This window comes from Cynocephalus volans, chromosome 11, assembly GCF_027409185.1.
Source record: "Cynocephalus volans isolate mCynVol1 chromosome 11, mCynVol1.pri, whole genome shotgun sequence".
Taxonomy (NCBI): domain Eukaryota; kingdom Metazoa; phylum Chordata; class Mammalia; order Dermoptera; family Cynocephalidae; genus Cynocephalus; species Cynocephalus volans.
In genome coordinates, this window is record NC_084470.1 from 74,810,554 (window position 1) to 74,829,576 (window position 19,023).

A 19,023-nucleotide genomic window follows, 5' to 3' on the forward strand; every position below is an offset into this window, starting at 1 on the left:
TTAGCCGCTTTTGTGTGAGCCTAAACTTTGTCAGTGACAAACCTTTATTTTTTAAAATATTGCTTTGTTAAGATCAGGGTTTGTAGGAGCATGCTGAATTAAATGCCACTGTCACAAGTTTGCTTTGATTTGTGACTGTGTGCTTTTCAATATTTGAGTGCCTGTTTGTATCTAACACACTAAGTGCTACGAAATGCAGATAAGAAATTTTGATCCCTGTTTTTGAGGAGTGTATACATAATAATTGGATATATTTATTGTAATTGTGACTTGTACACTTACTTGCTGTGTGTCTGTAGGCAGTTTATTTGACCTCACTGGGCTGCTGTTTTCCTCATCTTGAAAAGCAGGGTTATTGCTACCCGACTCAAAGTCTTGTAAGGATGAATTGATACAACACTTACAATGTGCTCAGCCTAGTATCTTTCACATAAAATGTTCAACAAGTATTAGTTTTAGTCCCATGTCACACAAATCACTGTGTGTGCCATGTTTTTAAAATGTTATAAATTTGGGGGATGAAGAAATTGAAATTCAAGGAAGTTGAGTGACTTGCTCAAGGTTTACCAGCTACTGTGGACAGTAAAACACCACTGCAGAATGAACAGTTAGACAAATATTTCTTTGTGTACTTCCAGGAGCACCTCTGTCTTCTACTTTGTAATATTTTTAAAATGGCAGAAGTAGAGATCAGAAGTATATTACGTGGGTAATATTAAGAATTGAAATCACCCTGGGTTTCTTAAACTAAGAAAGGTCAGGTTTTAAAATTTGCTGTTGGTTATTGTGGTAGACAAAATAATGGCCCGCAAAGATGTTCTAGTTTCTGAAAACTCTGAATGTGTTACCCTACTTGGCAAAAGGGACTTGGTGTATATGGTTAGGGATCTTGAGATGGGGCGAGTTTCCTGGATTATCCAGGTGGGCCCAAGTTAATCACAAGGGTCCTTAGAAGAGGGAAGTAGGAGGGTCAGACAGAGAGAGATTTGAAGAGGCTGTGCTGCTGGCTTGAAGATGTGAAGGTACTTACAAGAGTTCATGGAGAGATTTGTATTATCTTTCAATTCCATTTTTCTGTGAACTTTTTGAACTACCCTCATAGAGGAGGGGGCACAAACCAAGGAATGTAGGTGGCTTCTAAAAACAAGGAAATTTACGCTCTCTTAGAGCCTCCGGAAGGCATGCCACCTGACTGACACCTTGATTTTAGCTTTAGTATGACCCATTTTGGAATTCATACCTCCAGAACTATAGATAATAAATTTGTGTTGTTTTAAGCTACTAAGTGTATGGTAATTTGTTACAACAGCAATAAGAAACTAATAATAGTTACCATTATAGTCTCTTCCATTTTTAGATTTTTATATTGGTAGAAATCTATAAACTTACTGATGGTGCTTTTGTCACCTCCTGTGAAATCATGGCTCATTTTTGTTATGGAAAAGTGCAAAAGTGAAAAAAGCCATTTGAGGCTTATTTATTGGCTGTTACAAAATTCTACAAACAACTTTTAGACACAGGGCCTAAAAATTGATTAACTATTTTTGCTGAGAAAACTGTTAACTTTGTGTGTAGAGTCTAGATTATCAAGGACAGTAGTCTTGTCAGGCAAGAGAAGACTAATACCTACAAAGATTTAAAATTTTTCTTATAATGCCTATTGGCTAGTTATATAAGAGGAAAGAGTCTTATAAGGAAAAAAGATTTGATGAACTTATGTTCCAGTATAAGTGTATAAAATTTAAAGGAGGATTGGTGGTTCATGAGCAGCTATAGTTCCATTTGTAACCAGAAGATGGCAGACTTGACCCACAAATGAACTGTTCAGTTGTACAGGTTTTTGATTTGATTTTATTTATTTATTTATTTATTTTTTTGTCATTTTTGTGACCGGCCGCACTGCGCTCAGCCAGTGAGCACACTGGCCATCCTTATATAGGATCCGAACCCGCGGCGGGAGCAGTGCTGCGCTCCCAGCACTGCACTCTCCCTAGTGCGCCACGAGGTTGGCCCAGGTTTTTGATTTTAAATGGTATAGGAAGACAAGTATACTTAATTGGAAACCTGCTTTGTAAAGAGAATTTTTGGGAATTACAAAAAGAATGTAGAATAAAATGCAAGTAAGTAAACTCTGAATTTCGGAAATCTTCAAAGTGTCCATGAGGTGTCTCCCTGACCCCCCTCTTATTAATTTGCCACATTGAGTTTGCTCTGCAAAGTCCAAAGTAGCTTTTGCTTTGAATATGATTAAGCTTTTATTGGCTCTATTCAGTGTATTGTTAAATTTCCATTAAATGTATTATAGAGTTGCCTGTTGAAACATGAAGAATTAACTGATGTTAAACCTTGAAACTTTAAAAGATCATAAAATGTGTGTAGTATGACATACGTTTAGTATAAAAATAATTCTGGAAGTGATAATCCAAAGATTTGGGTTTCACCCTTGCTTCCTGAGCCAAGTAGCCTTCTGACTTTCAGTAACTTCTATTATGTAAGATTTATTTATGTATAAAATACTGACGTAATTAGTTTCCAATATCAGAGGAATGTTTCTAGGTTGTTGAGTTTCTTAGAGAAATGTCTAGAATGAGGTAGTTTTTCATGAACTATGTTGAAATAGTTGGGGAAAAGATATAATGTTAATGTAAGATACCAGGGGTGATACTCAATGACTTTGAAAAGCATTTCCAGAGCAAGAAGACAGAAGTGAGATTGTAAAACCCTGGCAGGTGATGAAAGAATCAGAGATTTTAGCAGCATGTCTCTCTCTCTTTCCCTTCCTGTCTCCCCTACCTTCACTCATGTTACCTAATGTGAGGCTGAAGTTTGCTGTAATTTTTTTCTTTTTGAATACTTAGTCTTATGATTTGTAGTTTTGCATCTTGGTGTTTTGTTTAGTAAGTCCTAGAAGGAGACATTTAGCTTTACATTGAAACAATCAATTAAAAACTTACCAGAAAATTTTTTATTTATGTTGAAGAAAGAAAAATTTTGGTAGCATCATTGTTTAATCAATTTTTTGGGGGGGAGGGGGGAGGGCAGTGGTGGTTGGCCAGTTTGGGGATCCATAATTAAATTTTTAATGTAAAGCTTCATTATATTTTTGTTATGTTTAGTTCTAATGTGGCCAGCGTTGCATTTTAATGTGGATAAAAGATTGGGGGACATATATTTTCTTTATGGAAAACCTTAGTTGTCTTGTCTTTTGATAGAACTTTAATGTACAAAACATTCTTGATTTTAATGAAAATGCCACCATTCGTGTGGCATGGATTCACACTGAATCCCAAATTTATGAGGAAAGAATGCCCTGCAGAATGGATTTACCAGGAGACCCACAGATGACATTACCTTTATTTCCTTTCATAGAACCACAGTACTGTAACATGTTTTTGTTCTTGTGCAGTGAAATACTCTGTTGTAGCTCAAATTCAAATCTAAGAAAGATCAAAGTTAATGGAAAACCAAATGGAAGGCACTGGAGGTACTGGAGGAAATAGACAGAGGCATTACTTTGTAGCCTCTCTCTTATGCCAAAATTGCCACGCCACAGAAGTCAGGAAGCCACGCTGGGTGCTTTGTACCCCTCTGGTTAGTTAGATTGTTTTTCATCTGAGAACCTTTTCAAAGTTTTTCTTCTACTTCTGTATTTTTAAGAAATAAAAACATAATGTAAGAACATGGAGGGTTATGAAGCATGAAGTTTTATAAATATTTAAGCCAGGCCACAAAAGTAGACAATTCCTATTTTCTTGACATATTGGGGTCACACTTCACTCTTGACCTCTTGGATTGAAAAATACAAGGAGTTAGTATACCCTTTTCTTTCTTTTCTCTTTTCTTATTTATTTATTTTTATTTCTTTAATGAGTTTTAGATGCTGGGAGCTGTCCTGTTAGGTTCATGTAAGTTTCAGTGGACTTTATTGTCTATTCTGGCTTATAATTATGTTTCTGAAAGTTTACACTCTGAGGAAAAGAAGCATAGTTTATACCCAATTCTAGGCCTCCCTGGTAAGCTGTTTAATCTGTTTTTGTGGGTTTATTGTTACTAAATTTAAAAAAATGTTTTTGTCAAGGCTAATAATAATAAGTAGGTTTATATCTAAAAGCATGTTTTAAACTAGCCCTTTCATTTTGTTTTCTCCTTTCCTTAAAATCTTAGGCTCATAACAAATATTTTTATCTTTTGAAATTGTTTAAAAACCTTATGAAGTTATAATATATGTTAATTGTAGAGAATTTAGAAAATACAGGTAGGCAAAAAAGAAGAAACATCACCTATAATCCCACTCTTTTTTTCCCTAGTCTTTATGCATGTATGGGCAATCTAATATAAAGAAAAAAGAATTTTTAAAAAAGTTTTGGAGTATTGGTACAGTCATTTCTGTGGAAATTATTTATTTTTTTGATGTTTTCCCTCCTCTTGGGTAGTTTCATTTGCCTTCTACATAAAATAATACAAACCGTATAGAGAGATTTTCCCCGCAGTTGATCTGTAAGGTTGGTGCATATTGTCTTCTTGCCCTCGGGATGCTATGGATTAATATTTTTAATAGAAAAAAAATTTTTTTAAACTATATGGTGTAAGTTAGTAAGTAAAAAATGTCAGGTAAGATAGTTTATTTGGGAATTAAAAATAAGAGAATCTTTTGAGGTAGAGAAGGTATGTGTAGTAGATTGTATTATGTCCCCCCAAACTCCCTGAAACTTGAATTGTGCCCCCCAAGTTTTATGTATTAAAAACTTAGCCCCCACTGTGACTGTTAGGAGGGTGGGAAATTCTATTATGGTAATTGAAAGTTGGAGGCTTGAAGAGGTGATTGGATTGTAGGACCATGCAATAGTGAATGGATTAAAAATGGTGCTCAGGGGGGTGGTTCTGAGGGCTTTAAAGGAAGAGCAGAGTCTGTCTTTCTCTCTCTCTGCTCTGTCTGCTTCCATCATCTTGCAATGGGAGACCCCTGGGTCACTGTCGCCAGCACCAGATGGACTTTGGACTTCCCAGCCTCAGAAACTGTAAGCAATAAACTTCGTTTTCTTTATAAATCACTCAGTTTCAGGTATTTTGTTACAAGCAACAAAAATAGACTAATACAGTATGATTGTGAGAAATTAAGAATTATAGATATAAGGACCTAAAAGGATACTGTAAAGATTTCTAGTCCAACCAAGTCAAGTAGGAAAAATTACACATATATACCTGTAATTGTATAAATACGTACACTTATTTGTTAACCAGCTTGTCAGTTGGTTTCAGGACTTCCCATGGATACCAAAATCCATGGATGCTCAAGTCCCTGATATAAAATGGTGTAGTATTTGCACGCATATCCTCCTGTATACTTTGTCATCTATAGATTGCTTATAATACCTAATGCAATGTAAGTGCAATGTAGACAGTTGTTATACTGTGCCGTTTAGAGAATAATGGTGAGAAAACGTCTGTACATGCTCAGTACAGATGCAGTTTTTTCCCCCAAATATTTTTGATCTGTGCTTGGTTGAATAAGGATGTGGAAGCAATAGATATGGGGTATTGACTGCATGTATGTATGTGCATATTTATGTATAAGTCTAATTGCTTCAGTTGTATGTGAAACAATGAACACCAAAGTTAGGTATGTGAAATCTAAGTTGCAGGAAAAGTTTGTATCTTTGGCAGACTGCTTAGTATGCAGAGGCTTAAAAACAGGATTTCCATTAAAATAGTTTAAAACATTAGTTTATACATCTTTCTCCCTGTATCCTGTTGTCCTTTCCCCACCTCTGCCTTCTGTCCGTCTGTGGGCAGAGTTCATTCTGGTTTGATCAGTTCTTTATTGTTCCTGTTTCTGAAAATATGTAGGCCATGTTTACAGTGTAAAGGTAAAATCCTGGAAGTACCTCACCCTGACATATCAACAAAGATGATATGAGAATTCTTTGTTGACTGGTAAGGTGTGAGTATGAGCCAGTCAAGACTCATGTCGATTGGAACGCTGGAGCAGAGGCCAAGGGTGCCAGGAGTCACTCTTCAGTTTTTGCATGGTGGAGAGGTCCAGGGTGCTGGGGTTGGGAGTGGATTGAGGCTGGAAGGATAGGGGTATCAGCCGATGATCAACCTTGCCTCTACTGATGTGTGTATTTCTTCCAATGAAGCAAAGGTCTTTTGGTTCATTCTTTAATCAAACATGTTTGAAATGTCTGTCATGTGCCAGATCCTGTTCCAGGTGTTAGGGAATCAAAATGAGTCAGTGTGCTTCTTGCCATTGAGAGGCTTATAGACAGATATGCTTGGAATGACGTGGCAGGAGGTGAGAGGATCTATACAGGACAAGGGAGGAAGGTTCTGGGCTAAGAAAGCAGTGAACATCTTAGGGTTTCAGGTATTTTAGATTAAAAAAGCCCAAACCTTTTGACATCTTGCACTAAGCCTGTGCTCTATACATTTTTCTTGTTATTTTTGCTAATGAGAAAAATTTCAATTTTTTATAGCAGTTATTTCCTTTTTAAGATGTTATTAAATTTGTATATTTTAGGTTGCCTGCCTGATTCGAGTTCCTTCTGAAGTGGTTAAGCAGAGGGCACAAGTATCTGCTTCTTCAAGAACATTTCACATTTTCTCTAACATCTTACGTGAAGAGGTGAGATGCATTTTAAAGCTTGCTCTCTCTTTTTCTTTACTGGAAAGATTTTATAGTAGATAATATGAACACTGTGGGTCTCATCCCAGGATCCTTAGAGCTAAATTTCATGTCCAAATTATAATAACTCTTTTGGCTAAGGTTGTTGTTGCCTTTTCTTTCTCTTTTTTTTTTTTTTGAATTTTTGTCTTCATTTTTTCCCTCAAATTTCTAAATAAACACATACTGAGTGCCACTACTGAGTATGTGTCCTGAATTGTAATCTTTCTACTGTTCTTTTGGAATTAGAAATGGAGCAAATTGTAAATATGTAAAGTGGATCAAGATATTATATTAAAACATTGCTATAGAATTTGAAGACCCATAGAAGAGAAATATAGTAATGGACTGACAATAGTGACCAATGTCAATGTTAATATCAAAATGCAGTTCCTCTTTAACTGGTTAATGTTAAGCTGTGGGTCAGAAATTATTCTTCCTGGCCATGTAACTAGTGAGCATTTAGCTGTTTTCCTTTATAGTTTTTACAGAAGCCTTTTTTTAAAAAATGGGAATCAATCACATGGAAATTTCAATGAGTCTAGATTTTAGAAAAGTTATTCCTGATTATCTGTGACTTATGCGAGGAGACATTGCATATCTAATTGTATAAATCAGATCAACCCAGTACAGGGTCCCTGTTGAACCATAGGGATGGTTAAACAGATAAATCAAGGTTTTTCTGGAAATATTTACCATTACTTTAATGAATTTCTGATGTTCGATGCTATGAAATAAAATTTTGTTTTTATATAAAAGGATAATTGGCATTTCTGTGCATTTGCTTTGGGAGATATATTTATTTAAAGAATCTAAAATGTTCTTTTCAACAGAAGAAATGTTGAATAATAGCAACTAAAATTAATATATAGTAATTTTTATCATTAGAGATATTCCCATTTTAAAGAGAGCTAACCTGAGCTTTATATACCTTAGGCCAGTTTAGAACCTTCTTAATCTCTTACAGGACTATAGTAATTGTGAACATTTTACAACTCAAACTTTAGAGCAGGTAAATCTGCTTTATTTAGAATGTTGTTCAGAAATCCCTGCTATTCTAACTTTCTGACCTCTTGGCTTTGTGTTTGTTTCAGGGCATCCGAGGATTGTATCAAGGCTATAAAATCACAGTTTTAAGAGAGGTAACTCACTTAATTTCCTACATTGAAGTACAAAAGAACGATGTACATTGTTCAGTAAATTTATACTTCTTAACGAGCAGACATATATTTGGGGAAATTGGCTTAAAGTTAAAAAGCGAAATTATGATCACTCTTTTAAACATGTTAGTTGTATACTTGGTTCTCACATCCAAAAGAATGGGTAGAATGAGTTTGCTGGAAGAGCAGTCCCAGTCATCATACTGGCCCATCATGTAGCTTCATGGTTATTCTAGAGTGGCTAAATGTCTCTTATAGCTGAAATATTAAGAAATAACTACTAGGGGTAAGACATCATGTTAATTACCATGATATGGAGAACTAATGAAAAACTGGTAATTAAGGAAACATGCTAAGAGACAAGTGTCTCAAAAGTCTGTATCAGGCAATTAGCTCTTGGCTTCCTGATAACAAAATATGGTAAACTGGGAGGTTCACTCTGGACTTGATTCCTGGCACTGCATGTGGCTTGCAGTGCAGTGTGCCCCAGGGCAAGCCTCTACACCTCTCTGCCTTCCAACTCTGAAATTTTGTGTTTCAATATGTGGGTCATTTTCTATCATATTTTTGGTTGAAAAAGCAAAAACTTTATTGTCAGTAAGTGATTTCAGTATATTCTTGCAGGAAGCATCTTTTAATCTTTGCCTCCCATAGGAGGGACTATATTGAAGTTCAAAGTTGGTTTTTAGGTAGATGAGATATGAGAGAAGTCTTTGGTTTGGGACTTACTGTTCTATTAAAGAAAACACAAGTGAGAACCTGCCTATGTCTTCTCTGCATCTGTGTTTTCTGCTTGAAGTTTCCTGGACACTAAAACATTTTCACTTATAGAAATGTTTTTAATTTAAATAAATATTGATATAATTGGCAGAATATTAAAATTCATTTAAATCCTTCATTTTATTCCCAGGTATTTTTTTTGTTTTGTTTTTAACTATAGATTATAATCTTCTTTATAACACAACAACACTGTTACATGTGTTTTAAAGCTTGAGTCTCACAGGATAGCAATCTGTCGTGTAGCTTAGTTGGTGTAGATCTTGAAAGAACTACTTTTGTTGGCATACTGAACGTTTCAAAATTAGTTATTTGTGTGAGATGACTTCTGCCTTTCAAAAATATCACCTGTACTATATCTTCATTCTGTACTTCGTTTCTGACTCACTAAACTTGTGTTATTTACTCAGATTTCGCCTGGGTACAGGAAAAAGGCGGGCAATAAAACTTTATTTTTCTGGGAAATGCTGAATAAATGAATATGTTTACATGCCAGAGGATACTGGTTTTGCATATACAGACAGATAAAACACATGGTTACAATTGTATTCTATTCTTTTAAAAATTTGCTTTGACATATGTCATGCTAGTAATTAATTTCTAGGCTGCAATCCTTGCAAATAGTGTGACCTTACTGAGATGACTTTATTTACTAAAAATGGCAGTGCTTTGTTGGAAATCTAATTGGGGTCTTCTGCATTATGCGTATTCATAAAAGATCCTTCAGAATTGATTTTGGTTGAAGTATTGCTTTTGTACAGATTATCTGATAGAATGAGAGAAGAATTATTGCTGAATGAAACATTAGCTTCTTTTCAGGATGAGAAAAATAAGGAGTGATATATCTGCTTTCAGCAATATTTTTGCATTATAAATAGCTTGGATTCTTACATTATTCTGACACTAATATCAAATCTTTTTGCCAAGAGCTTGTTTGATTGTTTCAGTAAGAAAACTACAGTGAAGCCTTAGTGAGAATCACCAAGAAACTTATATGTTTATTCTGTGTGCAATTTTTTCTTTAAAATAGTTTTATCTCTCTAGCAGTAGCCTATTAGAATGAGATTGAAGTTTGAGTCCATGCATTATAAAATAGATTATGTGTATTCTTCAGATTTTGTGAATGCCGTCACACGTTTTTTACTGCATTTGATGTTTGAGAAGATTGCATGCTTATACTTCATGTTCTCCTAAATTATTTTAGCTACTGGGAATTTTAGACTGAGTCTCAGCAAGGTCAACAGATTGCTATTTACCTCACCCTTTCTGTATTCATTTTCCTCATGATCTTGGCCAAATTAGATATTTGCAGTGGTGTTATTGCAATAAGAGGGAAGTGGGGAGCAAAATCATAGCTGCCTTCATAGCTGGGATGATTTCACATGGTCCATTGGTCTGAGAATTCTGTAAGGAGCAACCTCATAATCTTGGGTGTGAATTAGGACTTCTATAGAAGAAGAATGCAAAAAGCAAGTTGTTTCAAAAGAATTAGGAATAAGTTAAGCTCAGCAGATGTCTTTTATCCACAAATTCTATTCAACAGTCATTTTTAGAGCGCCTACTGTGTGTTGGGCAGTATGCAGAACATTTCTGCCCTAAAAGATTCGTGTTCTGCTGGGAAACAAATAGGGAAGTAGACAGTTTTACAGTGCATTGTGGTAAGTGCTGTAATGATACGTGTATACAAGATGCAGCTGGCATCATAGAAGAAGCAGTGCTTGAGTGGTCCTCAGCATTTGTTACGTTAATAAAATTGAGTCTTAATTTCTTGAAAGTGGCGATTAGAAGTAGTCAAAGAGAAGGGCAGATGTAACAGCATGAGCAGAGGCTCAAAGGTGTGAAAGAATATGTGTGGACCTTGCTTATGTAAGTAAGCAGAATTGGGGTTTTTGTGCCCATAGAAGAGAGAGTGGTTTCCTTCTACCTCAAGCCAAGTGAGGGTGCTTTGAGAGAGTGCTCATGAAGCAGAGTATTTGCCAGGAGGAGAGATTGAACCTCTCACCCCTGCTGGATACTTGCCAGGGGACTGGCAAAAGAAGTCTGACATGTGTGCCCTGGAGTTTGGAGGATAAATTACGGGTGTCTGACTCATCTGCACAAATCTGAAGGTGAGAAGCTGGTTGGAACTGTTCCAGTGGCAGGATGTTGCCATTTTTGTAATGAGTAAGAATGGCTTCTTTTTGGTAGATGGGAGTAGCCACTGAAGAGATTTGAGAGATAGGTGAGAATTATTCTCCCACCCCACCCCCAATTTTGCTACCAGCAACCAAGCAGGCCAAACAAATCATTCAACTTACCCTGTAAGTTCATTGAAGACCCCAATGTTTAAGTGCAAAAAGTCACCACTCAGGTTGAAACATTCACTTAGTTAGATACAGTGGCTTTCCAAACTTGGCTACCCTTATCATCTACTTCCGGCAACAAGAATTCCCCTGAATATAGTTGCTGGACTCAGGAACCTTTAAGGCTCAAGCCTCAGGGAGTGTCCTTCAAAGTGTCCTTTCCAGCTTTGTTGCCTGCCCAGTCAGTGCCCTTCCCCCAAAACTCTTCATCTTGCAGAAGTTACCTGTGTGTTTTTCCAGAGACACTCCTTGGTGTTCTGTGTCTCGTTGTTGTTTTTTAACCTAATATATATTGGAGATCATTTTATATCACTTCTTAAAGACCACCTTCATTTTTTAATGATTACGTGGTACTCCCTTGTACAAATGAGCCATTGTTTATTTAACCAGTTTCCTGTTGGTGGACATTACAAACGTGCTGCAATGAATAATATTGTTCCTATGTCATTTTTGTACATGGTTGAGCATGTTTGTAGGTTATGTGCCAAGAAGTAGAATTACTTGGTTAAAGGTATGGATATTTATAGTTTTGACAGATAAGGCCAAATTGTTCTTCATGAAAGTACCAGTGGACACTTTTGCCAACAATGGAGGAGTTCTCTGTTTGTCTCTGCCTCACCAATGGTACTAGCTACCTAAGAGGTGAAAAATGTCATTGTAGTTTTAATTTTTACTGACCGGGAATATTGACATATATCTGAGGACTATTTTATTTCCTTTACTGTGAACTGATTATTTGAATCATCATAAGATTCTTGTGAGAATTAAATGAGGGGATCCATGTGTAGTGCTTCCTACAGGGCCTGTTGCATAGCATGTGCTCAAGAAATGTAAACTATGATTATTAGTACTCCTGGTAACTGAAAGAGCCTTTGACAGTAAAGAACACCTAAGTGTGAAATGCAGTTCTGCCTCTTACCTTTCTGAGCCCAAGTTTGCTCATTTGTGCTAGGAGCTTTGCATAGACTGTTCTTATGGAAATCTTACAGTAGTCCTATGAGGCAGGTATTACAGCAATATAGTGTGCTAGGGGACTCAGAAATGTTAACCTGCCTCTAGGTTAGGTTCTTTTTATTTTTTTATTTTTTATTTTTTTTCCCCTTGATTTTGTTTTGTTGATATACAATGTGGTTGATTATTGTGGCCCATTACCAAAACCCCCCTCCCCCCTCCCTCTCCCCCCTCCCCCCCAACAATGTCCTTTCTGTTTGCTTGTCTATCAACTTCAAGGAATTGTAGTTGTTGTGTCTTCTTCCTCCTCCCCCCTCAGTTTTTTTTTTGTGTGTGTGTGAATTGATTTACTTATTTTTAGCTCCCACCAATAAGTGAGAACATGTGGTATTTCTCTTTCTGTGACTGACTTGTTTCACTTAATATAATTCTCTCAAGGTCCATCCATGTTCTTGCAAATGGCAGTATTTCATTCATTTTTATAGCTGAGTAGTATTCCATTGTGTAGATATACCACATTTTCCGTATCCACTCATCCAGTGATGGACATTTGGGCTGGTTCCAACTCTTGGCTATTGTAAAGAGTGCTGCAATGAACATTGGGGAACAGGTATACCTTCGACTTGATGATTTCCATTCCTCTGGGTATATTCCCAACAGTGGGAAAGCTGGGTCATATGGCAGATCAATCTGCAATTGTTTGAGGAACCTCCATACCATTTTCCATAGAGGCTGCACCATTTTGCAGTCCCACCAACAATGTATGAGAGTTCCTTTTTCTCCACAACCTCGCCAGCATTTATCGTTCAGAGTCTTTTGGGTTTTAGCCATCCTAACTGGGGTGAGATGGTATCTCAGTGTAGTTTTGATTTGCATTTCCCAGATGCTGAGTGATGTTGAGCATTTTTTCATATGTCTGTTGGCCATTTGTATATCTTCCTTAGAGAAATGCCTACTTAGCTCTTTTGCCCATTTTTTAATTGGGTTGCTTGTTTTCTTCTTGTAAAGTTGTTTGAGTTCCTTGTATATTCTGGATATTAATCCTTTGTCAGATGTATATTTTGCAAATATTTTCTCCCACTCTGTTGGTTGTCTTTTAACTCTTTTAATTGTTTCTTTTGCTGTGCAAAAGCTCTTTAGTTTGATATAATCCCATTTGTTTATTTTTCCTTTGGTTTCCCATGCTTTTGGGGTCGTATTCATGAAGTCTGTGTCCAGTCCTAATTCCTGAAGTATCTCTCCTATGTTTACTTTAAGAAGTTTTATTGTTTCAGGGTGTATGTTTAATTCTTTAATCCATTTTGAGTTGACTTTAGTGTATGGTGAAAGGTGTGGGTCTAGTATCATTCTCCTGCATATGGATATCCAGTTCTCCCATCATCATTTGCTGAAGAGGCAGTCTCTTCCCCAGTGTATAGGCTTGGTGCCTTTGTCAAAGATCAGATGGCTGTAGGTGTGTGGGTTGATTTCTGGATTCTCTATTCTATTCCATTGATCAGTGTGTCTGTTTTTATGCCAGTATCATACTGTTTGGGTTATTATAGCTTTGTAGTATAGTTTAAAGTCAGGTAGTGTTGTGCCTCCAGCTTTATTTTTTTTGCTCAGCATTGCTTTGGCTATGTGTGGTCTTTTATTATTCCATATAGATGTCTGGATAGTTCTTTCCATTTCTGAGAAAAATGTCTTTGGAATTTTGATGGGGATTGCATTGAATTTGTATATCACTTTGGGTAGTATGGACATTTTCACTATGTTGATTCTTCCAATCCAAGAGCATGGAATATCTTTCCATCTTCTTGTATCCTCTCTAATTTCTCTCAGCAGTGGTTTGTAGTTCTCATTATAGAGATTTTTCACCTCCTTGGTTAACTCAATTCCTAAGTATTTTATTTTTTTGGTGGCTATTGTAAATGGGCAGGCTTTCTTGATTTCTCTTTCTGCATGTTCACTATTGGAGAAAAGAAATGCTACTGATTTTTGTGTGTTGATTTTGTATCCTGCTACTATGCTGAAATCATTTATTACCTCCAAGAGTTTTTTTGTAGAGGCTTTAGGCTGTTTGATATATAGGATCATGTCATCTGCAAACAGGGACAGTTTGACTTCATCTTTTCCAATCTGGATGCCCTTTATTTCCTTCTCTTCTCTGATTGCTCTGGCTAGTACTTCCAACACTATGTTGAATAGGAGTGGTGAGAGTGGGCATCCTTGTCTAGTTCCTGTTCTTAAAGGAAAAGCTTTCAGCTTTTCCCCATTCAGGATGATATTGGCAGTGGGTTTATCATATATGGCTTTAATTATGTTGAGATGCTTTCCATCTGTACCTAACTTATAGAGGGTCATTGTCATGAATGAGTGTTGAATTTTATCAAATGCTTTTTCAGCATCTATAGAGATGATCATATGGTCCTTGTGTTTGATTTTATTAATATGGTGTATCACATTTATTGATTTGCGTATGTTGAACTAACCTTGCATCCCTGGGATGGATCCCACTTGATCGTGGTGAATAATTTTACGTATGTGTTGCTGTATTCTGTTTGCTAGTATTTTATTGAGGATTTTTGCATTTATATTCATCAAGGATATCAGCCTGTAGTTTTCTTTTTTGGTTATATCTTTACCTGGTTTTGGTATCAGGATGATGTTTGCTTCATAGAATGAGTTTGGGAGATTTGCGTCCGTTTCAATCTTTTGGAATAGTTTGTAAAGAATCAGTGTCAATTCCTCTTTGAATGTTTGGTAAAATTCTGCTGTGAGTCCATCTGGTCCTGGGCTTTTCCTAGGTTAGGTTCTTGAACAGGGTTGCAACCTTGATCTGTCTGCATTTAAATGTGTGAATGCCATTTCATGATGATGAGTAATAATTGCTGTGTTTGAGTGAGAGGCGAGACAACTGTTACTGCTTGTAAAGCTTCTCAGCTACAGTTTGAGAATTTTATGTCATATAGAGAAGAATTTCTATAATTGTTGTAACAAATTGCAACCTGCAATTGATTTTATACTCACTGGATACTTCTCTAGGAAAAACAATATTGGAATGATAATAGAAAGTTACCCTAATTGATGGTCGAGCTAATCAAAATTACTAGTATAAGTGGGTTGGAAAAATTTTATGATTATTCTTTTTTGGGTCAAATTGATCATTTACTAGAATTTATTTTTCAAATGAGGTTATCCATTTAGAGGAAGACTTTTTTACTGAGATTGCAACACTTGAATGTTTTCGATTAAAAAATGTTAGGAGGCAATGATAGATAGAACTTCTAATACTTATTTACTGTCCTTAAGTCTGTTTGCTACTTCCTACTTTCATGACAGTGAAAAGAGAAAAAAAAATTCTCAGAGAAGATATTTTTCTCCTTGTGTCATTACTATTTATTTGTCTCTGTGTGTGTTTATATGAAATTGTTTTCTTTGATTACCTCTTTTTTTCTTTTTGGTTTATCATCACATTTCAGTTTTGCCTTGTCTGTTCAGATAGCATATAAGTTCCTCTTGAAAATAGCTATTGGATTTTTACTTCTATGTAGTTTGCACAGGGTCTAGCATAATACTTCCACACAGTGAGCATTCAGTAAGTATTTTTTGGTTTTTTTCATTTCTTTAAGTTTGGTTCTTTTTTGTTCAGATGCTACCAGACACCATGATCATTTCAAAATGGTGAGGGTGCTCTAAGAGGGCTTGGAATTATGCAGGGTAGTGATTCAGCCTTTTGATATACTACATTACTATGATCTTTGCATTAGGTGGATGATAAAACACCAAAGAGTATATAATTTTCTAAGATTTCAGTCTTCTTAAACCTTGAAAAAATAGTTTTTATAAGTCTGGTTTTATTGGAAAAGTACTAAGTACTATAATTCCTCATTTATTTTCCACGTGTTAGTAATTCTATCAAAAGGGAAAAACATGATTAGAAATCCTTTCAAACTTTTAATGCAAAATTGTTTTTCAGTTAAAATCCAATGCAAACATATTGAACTCTGTTTTAATCCTACATAATTCATTTTATTAACTATGACCAAATAGAACATCTGTTAAAAATTCCATAATGTTAGCTTCATGGGAAAAGAAAAAAAAAAAAATCTCTGTTTGCTCTTGGAATTTGTCCATTGTTTTACTGTTCAGGCTCTCAGTAAATGTGTAATGAGACATTCTTATTAATGGGAATATTAAACAAATGAAAATGAAATTTCCCTTTTAATCACGGAGGTTTGTAAAATGAGTCACCTAATTGCATTTACATTATAACTTTTCTGTAAAGATGTTCTATAAAGAATGAATGATAGTTCATTCAGTTCATTCTTTAATTCAAGAACCTGAAATTATTGCTTCTCAAATATGGATTTTAGCTATGGTTTTTCATCATCTCTTAAATAAACATTTTTAGGAAGAGCAATTCAGTAAAATTATCTTAATGTAGAAAAATTGCTTTAGCCCTTTAGTGCATATTTTCTCATGTTTTATTTACATGAAACCAGCTGCTATTTATTTTTCTTGTTCCTTGGACAAATTTCATTTGCACTGTGAAGTTCTGAAAATGCTACATATTTCCATTGTTGTACATTGGTCGTGTTATCCTGAAGGGGCACTAGTTCCTGTGTATAGGGTTTACTGGGATTTAAATGCAGTAATATGATTCTTCAGTATAAACACATAAGAAAGCTAGTGGATAAAGGTGGAAATTCTCTCTTAATTCATTTTAAATGTTGCAATAATAAACCATAGTGTTGAAGTAGTCCTGTTTTTGTTTGTTGGTGTTTTTTCATCCCATGCGGAATATCTTCTTTATCTTCGTGGGTCAGTTTGAATTGCATTTAGACTGCAAATAACAATATCTGACTACAATGGTTTCACCCTTTTTCCTTTTATAGCAAGAAATCTGCAGATGGTCAGTCTAAGGCTGGTGTACTGGTTAAGTGAGGGCGAGGAGGATCCGGTCTGTTTCATTCTGCCTGGCTAACTTTAATGCCCTGGCTGATTGACTGAAGGTCACAAAACGGCTGCTGCACTTGGAAGTATTGTGGTCCTTTCCAAGCATGAAGAAAAGGAAGGGCAGGGAGCAGTACTCGCTTTATTTGTTCTTCTGTCTGTCTGGAAAACAAAAGCTTTCCTAGGCCAGACAGTGTCTTAGGGCCTTCCTGAGTCGCGTGGAGATTTGGAAGTTGAGTATGTAGATTTTCAGTGTGGTAGACAGAGGCAGGCAAGGAAGGTGTTGGGCCTGCGGATACTGAGTCACTGTGCCATGTCTGCCATATCTGCCATATTCTGTCTTTTCACATCCTTCCAGCTGAAGCTCTATCCCTTTAGAAAGGAAACCATTTCATGCATCTCTAGTTTCAGCCCATGCTCTGGTATCCTGTTGTTAACATTCATGAGCACTTGTCTGTACCACATCTCTTTGGACATTTAATTGTACTCTGTAAACTGTAATGCCTGTTCTTATTCTTTTCTGTGACGTTTATTCTTTTAGGTGCCAGTGTGGAAGTTCTTTAAAAATTGTTTGGTGGTCTCTGTCATATTTCGAAGACATGAGTTTATTTTTTATACAGTTTTGATTTAAGATCTCAGAATACCTTCATTGATATACAAGGGGTTTTCAAAAAGTTCATGGAAAGATTCATATTACCTTTTAATTCCATTTTTCCATGAACATTTTGAAGTACCCTCATATTCATATGTAAATGCTTTCCTTAAAAAATATGTAGATCACATTTTAAATTGAAATAGCAGCTTGTGTTTACTAAGTTCTTAGAGTGTTCCAGTCACTGTGCTAATTTCTCTACATATTTTATTTCAGATAATCCACACAGCAGCCGAAACTATGATCCCTAGTTCATAGAAACTGAAGCTTAGTAAGGTTGTGGTTGACCCAGGGTCTCACATCCAGTAAGGCAGAGAAGTAAGGACTCCAGAGCCCACTATGGTGAGCTGTATATTTTTCATTTTATATGCAGATAAATTTTTATGGGTAGGAAAATATATATTTAAAATGAATAGTCCATATTTATCTGTCTCTTTAAACCATTAGACAGGCATTAGACAACCATTCCCCAGGAGCTTGGGGAAAGTAAGTTCTTAGCAACTGGAAGTCTACATGACATTAAAAAAAAGTTAATTAGAGGACATAAACAAATGCAGAGAATCTACTTTATTAGAAATGTTCATGAAAAACAGTGGCTTGTAACTGTGTATTATCCTGTTTGTAGGATTTACTCTTATCATCTAGGTGTTAATCCATATACCCCTTCTCTGAGCAGCGTCTTGTGATCACTCTTGCTAAGATAGACCAGCCCTGACCCTGATCACTCACCTGTTACCCTAGCTTGCACTATTATCTGAAATTATCTTCATTTCTTGTTTACGAGTTTATTACCTGCCTCCCTCCCTCCACTAGAATATACACACCATAAGGGCAGGTGCCTTCTGTCCGTTTAGTTCCTTACTATTAATCCGACACCTAGAGAGTGACACATAGCACACTCAGAAAATATTTAATGAACAAACCAATGACATAATCATACTTGTCTCTCAGAAGTAGACTAGTTTTAAATACTCAGATATTTAAGATCTCCAGCAGATGCTCAAGCCAAAATGCATTTGGCAAGAACTATGAAGTCTTTACTTAATTCCCAGGCAAGGTAATGGTTTTCTGCCAAATAAACTTTCTGCACTTCCAGTGAGGTTAATTTTCTTTTCTTATCACATTTCCTAGTATTTTTGTACCTTCCACCAATAGCCCTTATTTTAATTTTATTTCTAGTTAAAGTTGCTCTTGTGACTATTTTATATATACAAAACATTTTTTGAAATGACATATGAAAATAGTTAACAACTTATTTATGAAAAAATTCTTCATTAGATATGTGCAAATTACACCCAGTGAACACTGTGGGTCAAGAGTTGCTCTTGAGATTCTCAGTGGCGTACACAGTCATATTGTCTGAACAAACATCATCTTATAAGGAGTATTAAGAAAGAAACTATTAAGAAAACCAAATTTGAAGGTCAAATCTAGAATTTTTATGCATAATTCAAGTATAGTGGTTGAAGGGAGTCATTTAAAGGAACTTTTGGAAATGCTTATCTGTGGGTTTGTCTACCTGCCTGCAGATTACCTTGCAGA

The 19,023-nt window shown here is 35.8% G+C and overlaps 1 protein-coding gene across 3 annotated transcripts in view; it reads left to right on the forward strand.

Annotated features, from left to right (window-relative positions):
• Nucleotides 1–19,023, forward strand: part of SLC25A26 (solute carrier family 25 member 26) — a 155,834-nt gene that overhangs the window by 33,262 nt on the left and 103,549 nt on the right. For all 3 annotated transcript variants that reach the window (XR_010024847.1, XM_063113333.1, XM_063113334.1), the window contains exons 4-5: nt 6,521–6,625; nt 7,759–7,806. Coding sequence is in view for 2 of the 3 variants with exons in the window: in XM_063113333.1 (XP_062969403.1) it covers nt 6,521–6,625; nt 7,759–7,806 (153 nt within the window). In the remaining variant the exon portion in view is untranslated. The remainder of the gene's footprint in view (nt 1–6,520; nt 6,626–7,758; nt 7,807–19,023) is intronic.